Source organism: Crinia signifera, chromosome 1 (genome assembly GCF_055691185.1).
Source record: "Crinia signifera chromosome 1, ASM5569118v1, whole genome shotgun sequence".
Taxonomy (NCBI): Eukaryota; Metazoa; Chordata; class Amphibia; order Anura; family Myobatrachidae; genus Crinia; species Crinia signifera.
Window position 1 is genome coordinate 389,949,957 of NC_139217.1, and position 17,573 is coordinate 389,967,529.

At 39.2% G+C, this 17,573-nt stretch overlaps 1 protein-coding gene across 1 annotated transcript; it reads left to right on the forward strand.

Moving 5' to 3' along the window:
• The first annotated feature begins 8,800 nt into the window (after positions 1–8,800).
• Positions 8,801–15,599, forward strand: LOC146014190 (uncharacterized). Its single transcript, XM_083151576.1, has 2 exons — positions 8,801–9,258; positions 12,933–15,599. Exon 2 carries the CDS (start codon positions 13,294–13,296, stop codon positions 15,226–15,228), a length of 1,935 nt encoding a protein of 644 aa, XP_083007702.1. The 5' UTR covers positions 8,801–9,258; positions 12,933–13,293; the 3' UTR covers positions 15,229–15,599.
• The last annotated feature ends 1,974 nt before the right edge of the window (positions 15,600–17,573 follow it).

The following is a 17,573-nucleotide window of genomic DNA, read 5'->3' on the forward strand; positions in this document are numbered from 1 at the left end:
AAAAGGTTGTAAGAAAAAGAAAAGCATATGAGGAAAGAGGACCCTGCTCATGTGAGCTTACATTTGAAAGGGGTAGGGGCAGACTATGTTGCTTCCATTGTCCTTTTTAATAAGATTTTTTCCATTCTTTAATTTCTTAGCCTATAGAATTCGCAAGCTTATATACACTCAAAGAGCTTTCAAAGTGATCAGCCTAGCTCCTTATAATCAAATTACCTATGCTGACAATCCTGAGACATTTTATTTTCACACTATTGATGATGTTTTGTTGCAAAAAATAATTCTGCTCCCTGTGGGCCTGCTTCAGAGTTGATTGCAAATGCTAAATCTTTTTCAGATGGGCAAAACCATGTGCACTGCAGGTGGGGCTTGATCTCCAGGCAGTGGGGGTTAATCCTGACTCCAAAAACATATATAAATAGTAATAACATTGTTTATTGTCTAAGGGGCAAATTTATCAAAGTTCAGAGAGAGATCAAGTACAAACCAATCCTATAATATTTTAAACGCAGCATGTAAACATACAGAAGCTGAATGTTGGTAATTTATCTTTCTCCAAATTTTTATACTGTATTGTACATATGTATCAAACATGAAGTAAATGAATTATGCGAGTTCTCTATTATAATATATGTAACTAGTCTAAAGGCCCATCTGATGGACGGGTGAAAGTTTATGCTTATGCAATTCTTGTTCCACCTACCCTTCCCAAACGCAGCAGGGCAAAAGCTGCTGCAGTAGCCAGAGCAGGTATCCAACTAGCCACCTACCCTACCCAACCATAACAGTACAGAAGCTGCTGCAACAGGCACAGCAAGTCTTCAACTATTCACCTTCCCAACCACAGCATGGCAGAAGCTGCAAATATCTGACTGGGGATCGATCTCACATGGACTTCACAACAATATCTACAGTGTTCGATTCACAGACCACTCTGCCGATGAGTCGCTTATTCATTTCAGTTTGTCAAAAGTTTGTAAAGTGAAAATGTTTTTAATTTAATGGACCCTTATAGGCCTTTAAGGGTCCACTTAAGGGAGTATTTTATTGTATTGTGTTGTATTCAGAAAGTCATAAGCTTTCCAGCGACATACTACAATGCATGAAAACAACAGAAATAGCATGGACCCTTGTGACAGAAAACCTTAAGGGCTCATCCGATTAAACCCACCTTCGAACTTGGACTTGTCCCTTAAGATGATAAGGCAGTGTGCAAAGTTTGAAGACAATTCGTTAAAGCGTTCGAGAGTTATTGTGGAACAGCCATACACACACTAACACAAATATTGTTCAATTATACTGTACTTATGTAGATAATATGTAGTATGTATTGCACACTGAGTTTGGTTATCAGCAGCCCACATGTCACATATTAAAATAGTTTCCATTAATTTAAAACTTAATGTTGAAGCACTATAAGAAACAGCTGTTCACAATTGTGATCAAACAGTAAAGAAGACTGGCTAATAACATTCAGACACAGAAGCCTACAATTTATAGGGAAATAAGCATTGATTCACATGAATAGGTGCTACCTTTTACATAATGGTCTAGCCAAATTGCAGAAGCTCTTGGTGGACTGTGTGATCACACATGAATATTGACCTGGAGCAGAATGAGGAAAGAAATGTAAAGTTATGAAACTGGTTATAATTAATAGTATTTGGAGATAGACTAGTCAACCTTAACTGAGTTGACGTTGCAATGCCAAATATAATCAAAAGATACGTGACAGGAAGGACAAATATTAGTCTGCAAGCACAAACTACATATACAAATGTGTCCTCATTCACATTGCATTTTTGTGCCATATTGGGGGATGATTTATATAGCGAGTTTCATTCATTCAAATTGTAAGGATACATTGAATCTGGAAAGTATTCACAGCGCTTCAATTTTTTTGCACATTTTGTTATGTTACAGCTTTATTCCAAAATGGAATAATTTCATTCTTTTCCCTCATAAATATTGAATGCCATATACATGTTAGTTAATGATAAATGTTGGGGATGCACTAAAGTGAAAATGTGGTATAAACCCTTTTCAGGGTTTTTACCACATTTTCATATGCACTAAAGCCCCTCAGCTGGGGTACCCCTCATTTACATAATACATAAGAGTGATACATGTGCTTTAAACATCTTGAGTTATTGTGTTCAGTATATTATTCCCTTTAACTAGAGAACAAGGGAAAGTTACTGAGCTTGCTACTATTCTAAATAATACCCCTTTTACACCAAAAACGCCGGGTCGTACCCAGGTTTTTGAACCCTGCTTCAAGCCGGGTGTGACCCGGCGTTTGCTCCATTTACACTGGATGCAGCCCCCCACCGCCGCTTGGAGATGATGCCGATCGCCGCCGCCGGGACCCGTACTGCTGTGCTGGGGGCAAGCCCAGCACTAAGGTAATCTGCTGGGCTGCCCCCAGCCCCCGTGCACCCCCCAGCCCTTGTCCGGGAGGTGAATGGATGCCGCACACAGGCATCCATTCACCTCCTCCGCTGCTGCCTCTGGTGTCTGCAGAGTATAGCAGACAGCAGTGCAGCCTGTGTGTGCCCCCCCGTCCAACCTGCGGATGCTGCAGTCTGCAGGTTGCACATCCCCCACTGATGTAAATAGAAGCCGGGTCGGATTACCTGGGGAACTCATTTACACCGCCCTCTACACAGGTCCTGGCCGTGTTCTTCCCAGGTCAGGAACTGGTTAGAAGTCCCATGTAAAGGGACACAGTGTGTCCCATTTACACCGCCACTGACCTGGGTCTGACCCGCCGAAGACCCGGAGTTTTGTGGCGGTGTAAAAGGGGTATAGTATAGATATGAGAAGTGATCATAACCTACATGAATAATATAACAGGATATTTCACAGTACATTATGACTTTATATAGCTGCTACAAACAATGTGCTGTAGCTCTGCCAGGGCCGTAACTATGGTGGTGCGGAGTATGCCACTGCAAGGCTAGGAGGTGTTGTTGGCAGCATTTATCAATGATCTGTTTTAATTACTTTCACTTGTAACTTCCCTCTTCTTTAAAGTCTGTCATCTCCTGACCCCTGTAGTCTCCTTACCCTTCCATAACTGGTACCAATACAACATTCATGAACATAATGTGAGAGCATTTTGTTGTTCAGTCACACTGTCCTTTATTACATTTTAAGATGCTGACATATCTGGGATTTGAACCCACCCCCTGCGGCATTGCAATCAGACAGCTATTAAATTCTAACTACTTGAAGCTCACCTTGTACTTTGTGAATTATGATCAGCACTGCAGCTTAACAGATCTAAATAGTGCCTAAATAGATTAGATGTGTGGCTGCTTAATAATAGAAAACTTACAGTTTATATAGAAGATCCAATAGCTCATTAGTAGAGTTTTGACTGGAATGCAACAGGTTATGAGTTTGAAACCTGGGTATGGCAGTATATTGAAATGTGTTATTTATTGAGAGGTATTGTAACTCAAAGTTATGTGCATTAATGTGGTAAAATGATGATTTGTGTTCACATCCATTTTCTTGCTGTGTTCTATAGAAATAGAATAGAAATGGTCTTCCCCAAACTGATACAACAAAGCTGGAAGCATATCTTTGTTTAAAATGTCCTGGTATTCTGGGAATAAAGATTTCCATTAACTGGAGATAAAGGGCCTAACCCAAACCCTAAAAAAAATCCAGCTCCATATCATTATCCCTTCTCCACCAAACTTCACAGTTGGTACAATGCAGTCACACAGGTAATGTTCTATGTGCATCCTTCAAATCCAGACTCTTCCACCCTGACTGCCAAACAGAGAAGTGCGTTTCATCACTCCACATAACATATTTCCATTGCTTCACATAGCATTTTAGGAAAGTACCACACAAAGTCATTGAGGTCTTCAGAGTGACCCATGTTGTATTGTGTAAATGATTGCCGCTTTAAAAAAACTGAAGATTTCTTACCAAATCTCTCACTTTCTGATCTCTCACCCTATTCACCCGAAATGTCTTCAATACTAATCTATTGATTTACATCAAGAGCAGTTACCATCTTGATATCTCCATAACTGTTGAAAACTCGACAATCTACCCTACCCCGCCAGCTCGCTGCCTAGGTGTCATCCTTGACTCTGAACTGTCCTTTGTTCCCCATATACAATCTATCTCTATATCATGTTACATACAGTATATCTAAAAAAGCATATGTAAAATATGAACTTATCTTACACAAGATACTGCTAAATCTCAGTTCCATGCACTCATTATATCCCGCATTGATTATTGCAAAAGACTCCTTACCGGTCTTCCCAAGAACAGACTCTCACCATTACAATTTATTTTGATTGCTGCTGCTAGGCTGATTTTACTGGCTAGAGATTCAAATTGTGCTGATCCACTCTGTCAGTCCCTCCATTTGTTGCCCATATTCTACTGTATTTAAATATATAAATATTAATATTAACCATACTGCACCAACATATATCTCTTTACTTATCTCAAAATATCTCACAACTTGACCACTCTGCGCAAGATCTTCGTCTCTCTTCTGCACTGATTGCTAGCTCCCATTCATTATTACAGGACTTTGATCAGGCTGCCCCCACCATATGGAATGCCCTTCCACGCACAATAAGACTCTCTACTAGCCTCCAAACTTTCAAGCATTCCCTGAAAACTCACCTCTTCAGGCAAGCCTATCATATTTAGGTACCGCACATATAACCCTCAGAGACACATATATTACATAGCTTTCCTTCTGGACTTGCAACTTGCAACTTTGTGGGACTGCTATGCTATTATTGGTGCCTGTCATTGTGTTTCCCTCCTATATCCCTATAGATTGTAAGCTTGCAGCAGGGTCTTCTTACCTCCATGCCTGTTTGCTTTTCCCAATTTGTTCTGTCACTGTCTACAATTTGCACTTTATAACAAAATGTTAATAAAAATAAATAATTCAATAAATAAATATTAAATGTCCCTTCATAATTGACATGATAAAACCAATTTGTACAATGTTGTTATTTTATTATTTTCTTTTAATGCATTATTTTGAAGGGGAACACTGTATATACTTTTTTTCTTGTTAATTCATTTGCCAGCTCGTATGTCAAAGACTGATTAAAAGTAGTTTGTTCAGTCAGAACAACTGAAGTGTTTAAACAAGAATGTCTGTGTTTATTCAGGAGAATTGGGAAAATCTTATCCTGACAGACTGTACAAAAAAGAAAAAAAAAAGAAAACAAGAAATAAAAAACAAATAACAACAGACTAGACGTTTTTCACCATTAACATCTAAATTTATCTTTGGGCTGCTTTGAATTTATTTTCTTTGTTTGTACATTTCTCTTTGTGTTTGTAGCTTTGAGCTGTTTCACTGTATGTATTTATTATGATGCTTGTTCCAATTCTTGAAAATGTTATTAAGAAAAAAGATTAATATTATTTATCTTAAGGTGCGTTTTTTTGTTCCTGTGCCGTATTGTCACATTAGTGCTGAGTTGTCATTGAGTGTCCTTGTATGCTCTCTGGTAATAGTGTAGCATTCGTTGCATATTTGAGCGGTGCCATTATAAATTTGTGTATGTTGTAAAATATATATAAGAATATGTGTCAGCTTCTTTGTATGTAAAACTCAAGGGATTTACAACAATTTTAAAACAAGGGAATACAGAGGACACTGGATGTGATTCTGGTTTGCTTACTAAGCAGCGGTTGTTCGCCACCCGCCGGGCATGTGAATGCCCATCCCCCACCACCCAGTGAATATCCCCGCTGCTCTGTGAATGGATGTTTCACATGCAGGGTAGCATGTAGGCCCAAAATCATTTGATGGTTGCCGACCATCGACTGATTTCTTCAGTGCTCGCAAATCTAAGTCAGTCTCGGCTGAATTATACATGTGGCATTCTGTTCCGAGATGTCAGCTGCCCGCCCCCTGCAAGCATGTTCCTACATGCGATTTCATATGTATTCCCAGGAAATGCAGGGTGTTTGCAGACAAATGCCCCCTACCCGCCTCCACTTTGTGCGAGTGCCAAAGAAACTATGCAAGTCTCCGAAGGTTACTGCATAGAAGCCCTCCACATGCACAAAAGCGAATATTTATTATTTATTTATTTATTTACAGTTTCTTATATAGTGCAGCAGATTCCGTTGCTCTTTTCAATAGTAGACAGTGATAAAACAAACTGGGTAACAAAAGACAGACTTGGGGGTTAGAGGGCCCTGCTGCAAGCTTACAATCTATAGGGATGCGCATGCGCAAGGCTTCAACATCGGCCCCCGTGCGAACACGCGGGGGACCGAACAGAACAGAATAAGGGCCACTATGTGTAGCATTAGTTCCAGTGAGGGAGTGATCACTTATTTATTTATTTATTTACAGTTTGTTTTATATAGCACAGCAGATTCCATTGCTCTTTCTCTGAGTTTTTTCTCCATGGCACATGTCAAGTACTTTGAAGTTTGTATACTTGTGTCGAGTAATTTGGGATACTGCATCCACCAGGTAATAATTTGTTAAATACCATTGTCCACTTACGTCATTTTTAGTCAATCTTAAATTAGATATTTGCTGGTAAATTCATCTTTTTGCGCAATTTTTTAATATATGATAGCCTAGGCTAGGACGTTGATCATTTATGGGTCACTGAAAATACTATATGGGATATTGTCCTGTTAAAATGTTACTGACACTTCTGGGGTTTTAGTTAAACTAATTTACATGTGTTGCACATTTTTGGTACTATTTATTTATTAACAGGTTCTTATATAGCGCACACATATTATGCAGCACTTTACAGAGAATATTTGAACACTCACATCAGTCCCTGCCCCAGTGGAGCTTACAATCTATATTCCCTACCACATGTACATGCACACATTCATTCTAGGGTTAATTTTGTTAGGAGCCAAATAACCTGCCAGTATATTTTTTAATTGCGGCAGGAAACCGGAGTACCCGGAGGAAACCCATGCAAGCATGGGGAGAATATACAAACTCCGCACAGTTAGGGCCATGGCGGGAATCAAACCCATTACCTCAGCACTGTGAGGCAGTAAAGCTAACACCATCCATACTACTAGCTTTTTATTTGTAGGCATGGCTACTATGTCCAACTAAGACTTAAGTTACTGGCTACCAAATATTCACTGAAGGAAATCCATAGCTGCTTTCAAATTTCTAAATGTATCGACTTACCTTGTGTAATTGCTGACTAATTATATTCCAATTTGAGACAGTCTTTGAGCTTAGATGCAGCAACTCAAATGATAGTGTGACTTTGTGCTCTTTCAAAAAAGATAAAAAAGATGTACAGTATATGGGATTGAAACAGAGAAACACTTAATATCAATTTATGATTGATTAATTTATGATTTTACAAGACAGGTCACATTTTATGAATAATAACTATCCTGTAGAATCTATATCATGAAGAGTTATAAAGTGTGGATTATTGAAGAAAAACTTTGATTTCAAATCTATTAAAAGAATCCCATACCCTAATAATTTGGTAGGATACCTCCTTTATCTCCTATAGTGATGTACAAATATTATAGTACAGGTTGAGTATCCCGTATCCAAAATGCTCGGGACCAGAAGAATTTTGGATAACGGATTATTCCGTATTTCAGAATATTTTTATATTTGAATGAGGCATCTTGTATTTATGTTGTATAAGCACATAAAACACATGAATTACACACGCATATATTTTATTTGTGAATGAAACAAGCTGGATGGCCAAGAATGGACCGAATCCAGCATGTTGGAAGGCATTGGTCAACTACACATACAAGCATGAAAAACCCCTACATATCAGAAGAAATACACTACCTAAATATCACAAAGTGTGGCATCGTTGGACAGAACTCTTCCCCAACATCATAACACAAATATAGTCAACAACATGGGGTAGGCAAAAGACTCAAACACATACCAGGAAGATTTATATTTAGTTAAAACGCAGATGAAACGGCTAAGTGACACACAGGATATAAAACACACCAGCACATAGCAATTTAGGGTCGATAAAGAGAGGATTCATCTCCCCAGTGGACCAAAGCAGAGATACGTTTTTATAATTAAGCTAAAAAAAAAAAAGAGGACCCAAATAAGTACCAGCACGGAGTTGTAGTCACGGCGGGCAAATTATATATAGCTACTACACCCTTATCTGAAGATCGTATAACGCAATGAAAAAAAAATAATAAAAAAATAAAAAAAATGCACCAGCATATAGATTAATAAGGTATAGCAATAAACACTAAGTAATACACAAAATAGACTCTAGCACATTGCACTTTATGACTTTACAGCTACATGAAGATCATATTCAATTTTATACTAAAATAGAGCAAAATGAAAGGAATCACAAACTTAGATTAAGAGAGAAAAAAACAACAACAAAAAAAAACAATGAGCTGTAAGCACAGTGAGAATCCGGCACACACACATTGCACGTTGATTCAATATAAACACATGAAATAGTTTTTTAACAAATATAGTAAATAGAACATAAGGTCCTATAGATACTTAACTAACTAAATAAATGACTCTAACTAAGACAATATTGCTAGGTAGGGCCAACAGGCGAGGGATGGGGGGGGGGGAGCACAGAGTGTTTGTCTTGTAATTTGTATCAAAATAATATATGTAACGAATTATGTAACAGATGCCATTAGATGTAATGTATGAAATGAAATGTTGGGGATCTCTCTCCCCCTTGGTTCCAATTACTTCTCTCTTGGTATGCAATAAAAGAAAAATTACGTAAAAAAAAAATGAATCCCATACCCTAATAATTTGGATTTATGCACCATTTTGTATGCTGTTCTCCATCTTGTCTCAAATGCCTTATAGTGAGTGGAAAATTACAAGTTTCTATTCTGCTTTGTGACAGTCTGCTGCTGCTCAAGGCTGCGTTGCTCAAGGTTATTTCCTGTAAGATGTATTTCACATGTTTTCTACAAAAACTGTCTGTTCTCCCATGTCCTTGTATAATAATAACATATATCCCCTAGACAGTAACTGGAACTCCTCCCTGCTACACCCCTGTATCATCCAATCATCTCTTGTCGAGCCCATGCATGCTATACTGTATAAATATGCTGTATGTGTAAACAATAAATCAGTGTTGTACCTTGCATACATGATGGTCTTCTTTTCTGATCAGCATATACAGGGTTAACACTCACGGAGCTCTAAGGGGGGCCACCAAATTGAGGAAGAAGGGATAAAGGAAGATTGGTTAAAGTCCAACTCCCTATCCAGAGGTAGGATAGAGTCCACCTCAGGAGGTAGGTTAAAGTAACCACTCCTAACAGCTGGGGGCCCGGTCCGGGATTTCGATCTTCGTTCCCGTTGAACTGTTGACACCCATACGTGGTCTGTTGCCTGTTCTCGGATCACGGACATATCGAATCCTGAATCCGTATAGACCTTTACTTCAAAAGTAGTAAAGTTTCAGCTGGTTGTTTTATAGTGTGCACACGCAGATCAGTGATCTGGTAATATATAAAGAGTGACCTAAGGGGTCCGCTCATTAGTCACCTCAATTTGATCGCCCTTTTTTCTATATGGCCATTTCTTACTATCCCTTTTTTACAGTATAAGTTGTATTACGTGTAATATCCTTGTGTGGTTGGTAAGTGAACACACATGCGATATATGTATTTAACTTGTACATCTTGTGCGGTTGGTAAGTTGACGCACACTAACTCTTTCTCTCTCTTGTCTCATTGATTACTGTATGCCAATAGACTTGCGGACTATATGCTCCCCTCTCTTTGGGGTAACGCAACGTGAGGCTTCATATGCAGTTTTCAGGATAAAACCACTTGACTCTATCCACTGTCACGTAGACAGTCTGTGGTTATAACTAACCAATCATAAACATTAATTTTTATGAGATGTATAAAGTGAATACATAATTCACACAGTATTCAGATAAAGACCAACCCTTTCAGTCTGCTGCTGTAGGTACACTCCTGCCTTACTGAAACGGCGCCCCTGGTCTGGATACTAAGAATTTTTCACGCTCTCATATTTCATCCATTCTCATACTTCATCTACGTCTATGTCACACCCCAGATATCCATACATAGGTACTTGTTTAAATTGTAAATGTAGTATCGTCCTCTGGTACCATAACCCCGACAGAGACGATTATTGGCCCAAATTGACATCTGTCATTAGAGAACCCACAAGATTTAAACTCACAACAAAGACATCATCTAATGGCACCGTTTTAGAATCCGTTATTATATTGGGTTGTCATTTGGATACAGGACTTATTGAAAAATACATTGATCAGACATACCCATTTTTCTTAACAGATATACCAATTAACCTTTTCACATATCCTATTATCTGTCCTGAAACTTTAGACCAGATCCACAAGTTACCTGAAGGTAGTCAACTACTCTATTTCCTTGACTTTAGTCAAAACCCTGAACATCAGGAACAAATTAAAAGGTGGAGAAAGTTCTCACACAAACATAAAAGGACATAAACTAAACATGGGTTCAAAAATTAGTAAAAATAAAATAATTTCCTATCCACCACCCTTACCCAATGAAACTTGTAAGGAATATGCAGCCCAGCCAACCCAGACCTAGAGACAACCCCAGATTTCAGATTGACTGGCAGGGACAGACCTTAAAGGGCCATGACATAGGAAAGGAAATCAATGTTTCATCACCCCACTTGCTCATGACTGACAGTTCTGACCCAAACACAGAATTAGACACTGTAAATCCTCAGACATGGTCAACAGGACCTCAGAGCAATAAACCAATTAATTGTTCCCATTGCACCCACTGTACCTGATATAAACTCACTCATCTCAGCCATCCCTGTAGATGCCGCCTACTTCTCAGTAACCGATTTGAAAAAATGTATTTTTTAGCATATCTGTGGACACCCAGACACAACTGTTATTTGCATTTTCTTTTGAGGCCAGCATTTAACATGATGCAGACTGCCACAGGAGTATATTGACTCCCCTGTTGTGTACAGCATCGTGCTCCAAGCCATATTAACCCCCTGGCACCCCCCCTATGGTTCAGTCCTGCTACAGTATGCAGATGATCTGCTTATCTGTAGTTCAACAAAGGAGGCATGCCGAGAGGATGGTATATCACTGTTAAACTGGCTCTGTGAATGTGGGCACAAAGTGTCAAAAAGCAAAAATGCAACGGTGCAAAAAGAATGTTGATTATTTAGGTTTTGTCTTGAAAAAGGGAGAGAGGAAAGTCAGCCCACAACGCATACAGTCTGTACTGGGTCTGGTCCGCCCAAACACTATTATTGCAGACAGTGGATTTCTGACTGTTCCTACTATGATAACATTTTGAGACAAGCCACACTCAATGACAAACCTAAACAGATACAATGGTCACAAGAAATGTTAAATGCATATATGAAAGCCTTAAATGTATGTTGATAAAAAGTCCGGCATTGACCCTCCGAAACTATGTACAACCATTTCATTTATATGCAAGGGACAAAATGTAAAACCATGGCGGGTGTGCTGACACAAGAACATGGAGGTAAGCTGCGCCCAGTGGCATTCTTTTCCAAAGTGATGCCGGTGTCGGTCCAAGGTATGCCTGCCTGTCTTCAGGCACTGGCGGCCTGTGCAATGATAGCTGAGATGGCAACCACACTCACCCTAGGCTCACCCACTGTTCTCCATACCACACATAATGTTGTAACATTACTTAAAGGGCTACACACACAACATGTCAGCCCAGCGTCTTAGTGGAGATGAGGACCTGTTGCTAGGAAGCCCCTCACTCACCATTAAGTATGCAAACGCATCCTCAGGCCCCGCGCCCATACTTAATGCCCTTTTAGGCTTAAAAGGACCTGATGACGAAGCACCTCCCCCACATGACTGTTCTCTGACAATCGACTCAGAAACTTCACCCAGAAGTGACATGTCGGCTGTACCCATACCCGACGCCGACATAATTTTTGTCGACGGCTCCTGCAGTCGACCAAATGACAAAACATACCAGACAGGCTACGCAGTAGTTAAACTTCCTCAAACTGTCCTTGAAGCAAAAGCAGTTCCTCTGCAATCAGCACAGGCTGCTGAGCTAATCGCTCTCACCAGAGCTTGTCACTTGTACACAGGAAAACCTGTCAACATTTACACAGACTCCAAATTTGCTTATGGCGTTGTTCACGACCACGGCATGATTTGGCAGCGCCGAGGTTTCACAGGCGCTGATGGAAAAGGCATCTCACATGCCCAACTTATTGCTGACTTATTGCACGCAATCACATTGCCCTCACACATTGCCATTCTCCATTGCAAAGCACATACTGGTGGAAAAGATGATATCTCACGGGGCAATGCCCTCGCTGACACTGCTGCAAAACAAGCTGCTGCCACATCCACATACAACCTCACACTTACCATAATGTCACCACCGTCACTAGAAGACACATACTTACTTACAGAATTACAGGCAACTGCCTCTAACTCTGATTTATCAGATTGGACATACCCAATTCTGCAGAAGAATCCACGGACTGGATTAATCTGCAAAGAGGGGAAACCCTGTATCCCCCAAACAAGTGCCTCACTGTTCATAGCACACTATCACGGAGTAGGTCACCACAGCAAAGTCACGACAACACTGCTCCTCACCAATGATTTTTACATCACAAATGCAAAAGAACTTGTCACCCAATATGTTAGTAGATGTATTGTGTGTCTTAGAAACAACCCTAACAATCCCAATAAAGCAAAACACCAACATCTTGAATACCCCACCACTCCGTTTACTCACCTGCAGATTGATTTTACCCCTAGAAACCACTAGTCACACAAGCAGGAGATTTAGAAGTAATCAGAGAAGAATATGTAAGGACTTTAATACACAGACTAGACGAAATTGAACATGAAATTGTACTTAAAAATCCTTGTCATCCACAGAAACCTACACATCCATTCCAAGTCGGAGACAAAGTTGTGGTTAAAGTCCTTCCACGCAACAAGAATCCAGGTGATTTCTCCTACGGTCCTGAGACAGAGGTGGTCGCTGTGACAAGAACTGCTGTGCTCACCGATGACAACCTAACGTGGATCCACGCATCCAGAGTGAAGAAAATCCCTACTCCAACTACTTTCGACACAGAGGTCGACACCGATCCTGAGATTGACACAGACCGGACCAGTGAGGTACTAACGGGAGTTAATAACTCTGACCTCCTACGAGGAGAAGAATTGCCGGTAGGGGATCCAGACATCGAGGAAAACGGAAATCCTACTGAGGCCGAGAGGACCCTTGAAGGAAATGATTCCCCCTATCTTAGCTCTGCTGACTTTACTCGCTCTTGTTCTTTATAATTTCTGTACCGCAGAAGTGGATATTACCAGTCAGGATGATGTGCTTACCCTTTGGTACAATTCATCTACCACTCGCGTGGCCACTTACCGAATAAACTATGATACGGTCATACCTAGTAACATGTGGTCCATGCCATCCAAATCAGCTCTCAGCCAGACTAAAAATGTATATATTTGTGTCACAGATGATTATTATTGGGGAAATAACTGCAATTATTGGGGAGCAGTGGGGTGGAATTCAGGTATCGACTGGGCATACAAACCCACCTTGGCTATTGATCGAAAGGACAAGTATGGTAAGCCATTACTTTCTAGGATGACTATCACTAAGGATGACGGTAGATATGACTATTATTGCACTATAAATATTGAAAATCCCAGCCCCAGTGATGCTGGAATGTATGTTCTAGGGGTATGGTGGGGAGGTGGATATGCCAGTGATAGACAACAATTCTATCTCAAAGATATGTTTAACAATCAGGAATACCTTTCCCTCCGTAAGCCACTATCCCCCGCCAGGCCCCAGCCATTATCCCCATTCAAACCACACATAAGTACCTTTAAAGATATGGTTGCTATCAGTAATCCCACATATGAGGACACCATGTCCATAGAGACAGGTTTAGCTGATGTGAATTTTTGGTTAGAATGGATGAAATACAATGCACGACAGACTAACCGAACTGACTGTTATGTATGTGCTAAGTCCAGACCCCACCTTGGTACCGTCCCCCTTAACATACCAGAATCAGAGGATGAATGTTTTTTTACCTTATACACTGGCAATAAAACTAAAGATAATGAATGTGAGTTATGGAAGAAGAACTACCCCATCTTAGGAAAAAACACCAATCCAGGTAACACAATCACCATATATCCAGGCAACTATACTTGTTACTGTTCTAATGTCACTAAGGGGGTAGATCTGAAAACATTCCCGGATGGTTACTGTGCCATCCGCAGGTATGTAACCTTACCCATCATGAAGAAATCCCTTGGTGACATTTATTTCATTTGTGGGGACATGAAAATTAGAGCAAAGCTTGACAGTGTATGGAGAGGCGAATGTGCTCTCTCAAAAATCATTATGCCTATCCATATTTTGCCAACAGCCATTGAAACACCTTCACCCCTACCTGACCCACACCCTAGACAAAAGAGAAGTACCCCACTGGAAAGCTTTGACCCACACGTATACATTGATACTATTGGTGTACCCCGGGGTGTCCCAGACGAGTTCAAGGCCCGAGATGAAGTAGCTGCTGGCTTTGAATCTCTGCTGCCCCAGGTTACAATCAATAAGAATGTTGCATGGATAAACTATATGTATTATAATCAACAGAGATTTGTTAATGATACAAAGGATGCCTTGAAAGGTATTGCAGAACAACTGGAGGCCACATCACAGATGACATTCCAGAATCGCATGGCCCTGGATATGATCTTGGCCGAGAAAGGTGGTACATGTGTATACATAAACACAGTTGCAGGATGTTGCACCTTCATTCCTGACAATACAGGTCCCAATGGCAAAGTCACACTAGCCATTAAAAAATTAGAAGACTTATCCCGAGAGCTCAAGGAAAACTCAGGTGTCACTGACCCCTGGGCTGCTTGGTTCGGCTGGATGAGCAACTGGAAACATGCCTTAACTCAACTAGGTATCATTACACTTACTGTACTTCTGTTCATCATAATCGTTGCTTACTGTATTTTTCCACTAGGCAGGAGAATAGTTTCCAAATATCTAGGTACCACAACACCTGTAGCTATTATGTATATTGATCTTTCTTCTGAAACCCCTACACCCGATGACTATGCTACATATGTGAGGGAACAGCGTATTAAAAGGAAAAGCACACGTGAGAATCAAATAATTTAAATAAATTATGATTCTAAGAGGGGATTGAAAGGATTTATGCACCATTTTGTATGCTGTTCTCCATCTTGTCTCAAATGCCTTATAGTGAGTGGAAAATTACAAGTTTCTATTCTGCTTTGTGACAGTCTGCTGCTGCTCAAGGCTGCGTTGCTCAAGGTTATTTCCTGTAAGATGTATTTCACATGTTTTCTACAAAAACTGTCTGTTCTCCCATGTCCTTGTATAATAATAACATATATCCCCTAGACAGTAACTGGAACTCCTCCCTGCTACACCCCTGTATCATCCAATCATCTCTTGTCGAGCCCATGCATGCTATACTGTATAAATATGCTGTATGTGTAAACAATAAATCAGTGTTGTACCTTGCATACATGATGGTCTTCTTTTCTGATCAGCATATACAGGGTTAACACTCACGGAGCTCTAAGGGGGGCCACCAAATTGAGGAAGAAGGGATAAAGGAAGATTGGTTAAAGTCCAACTCCCTATCCAGAGGTAGGATAGAGTCCACCTCAGGAGGTAGGTTAAAGTAACCACTCCAAACAGATACCTCCTTTATCTCCTATAGTGATGTACAAATATTATAGTACAGGTTGAGTATCCCGTATCCAAAATGCTCGGGACCAGAAGAATTTTGGATAACGGATTATTCCGTATTTCAGAATATTTTTATATTTGAATGAGGCATCTTGTACTTATGTTGTATAAGCACATAAAACACATGAATTACACACGCATATATTTTATTTGTGCATGAAACAAGGTTTTAAAACATGAAACAAAGTTTGTGTCCTATCTCAGACAATGAATTTCAATGCCAAGCAATCATTTTCTTGCATGTATTTAGTGCCAGTCTCATATAATTTCCCCAGTAGTGCCAGCTACAGATGTAGCCAGTAGATTTTTAGCAAAAAAAAAAAATACCTTTTGGAAACTATGGTTTTCAGAATAATATGGATAAAGGATATTTGGATAAGGGATGCTCATTCTGTATTTTATAAATGTATGCTTAGGCTAAAAATATGTAATGCAATGATAAAATATATTTTCTTGAAATCTGAAAAAGATTAATGTAATAGTCAAAATGATACAAATAAACTACTTAATATATAAAAAGAAATAAATAAACCCCATAAATATAACCTTAAAATCCCTTACTCATTTAATACTGTACTTGTACTACAATGTGTACATAAACTATATATACATTGTAACCCCACTTTATTCTTTTGTACTTCATTAATTCTAACACTGGGACATATACCTGTATGTTCCTACATTACTTTAAGGCAACATTTGCTCAACTATATTAATTATTCAATATGTTTAAAGTACTCATTATGGAAACTGGTTATTCATTATGCTTTGCGCTATATTATTTATTTATTCATAGCTTCTTAGTGCTTACATAGTTTGCAGCATTTTCCACATTTACATCAGTGCCTAGTAGAGCTTACAGTCTATATGGTGACATACACACACACACACACACACACACACACACACACACACACACACACACACACACACACACACTGAAATTAGTGTTCATTTTGTCAGAAGTACACTGACCTCCCAATATGTGTATACAATGTGACCGTATGAGGCAAAACTATGTAAACAAATGGAGAACATACACATGGCACACACATAGGGCCCTGTTTTAAATCAAACACAATCTCAGCAATATGGGACAGCAATGCTAACCACTGTACTACTATATTTTTGATACAGTAGGTGTTTCATTAATTTTAACTAAGAGAAGACAGCACATGTTAATTTATTATTTATTACAAATTAATTATATAGCATGTACATATGGAACACCTGACATATAATATTTGGCAAATCATACAAGTGAGACTTACAAACTATATTCCTAACAACATGTACATGCACTCAAAAACACACTAGTATCATTTTTTTTGGAAGAAAGTCAACTTACTGGTATATTTTTGCCTTGTAAGAGAAAGACAACACAACACAAGGATGGGGAAATATGCAAAGTTCACACAGTTCAATTAGATTTGATCCATTTTTGGATCATAAAAATGGTCTGATTTGGGGATTTTTGACCAATTGTCATTATGTTTTTTTTTTATTTATTTATTTCAAGTTTCAGTTTATATCATACAGTACAGATGTGGGAGCATGATCTTGCTCCACAAATGTGTGTGCTATATAACAAACTGTTAATAAATAAATACATAATAATGGTTGCAAAATTGTATACTGTATTATCTTAATCATTTAAATGCATTCAAATGTCAAAGAAAGAGGAAGAGTTGAGATTCAAAACTTAACCTATTAGTAAATGTGGACTAAGACTCAATTCCTGATAT

Coding starts and splice junctions, on each gene's coding strand:
- LOC146014190 (XM_083151576.1), top strand. CDS start 13,294: ATGATTCCCCCTATCTTAGCTCTGCTGACTTTACTCGCTCTTGTTCTT.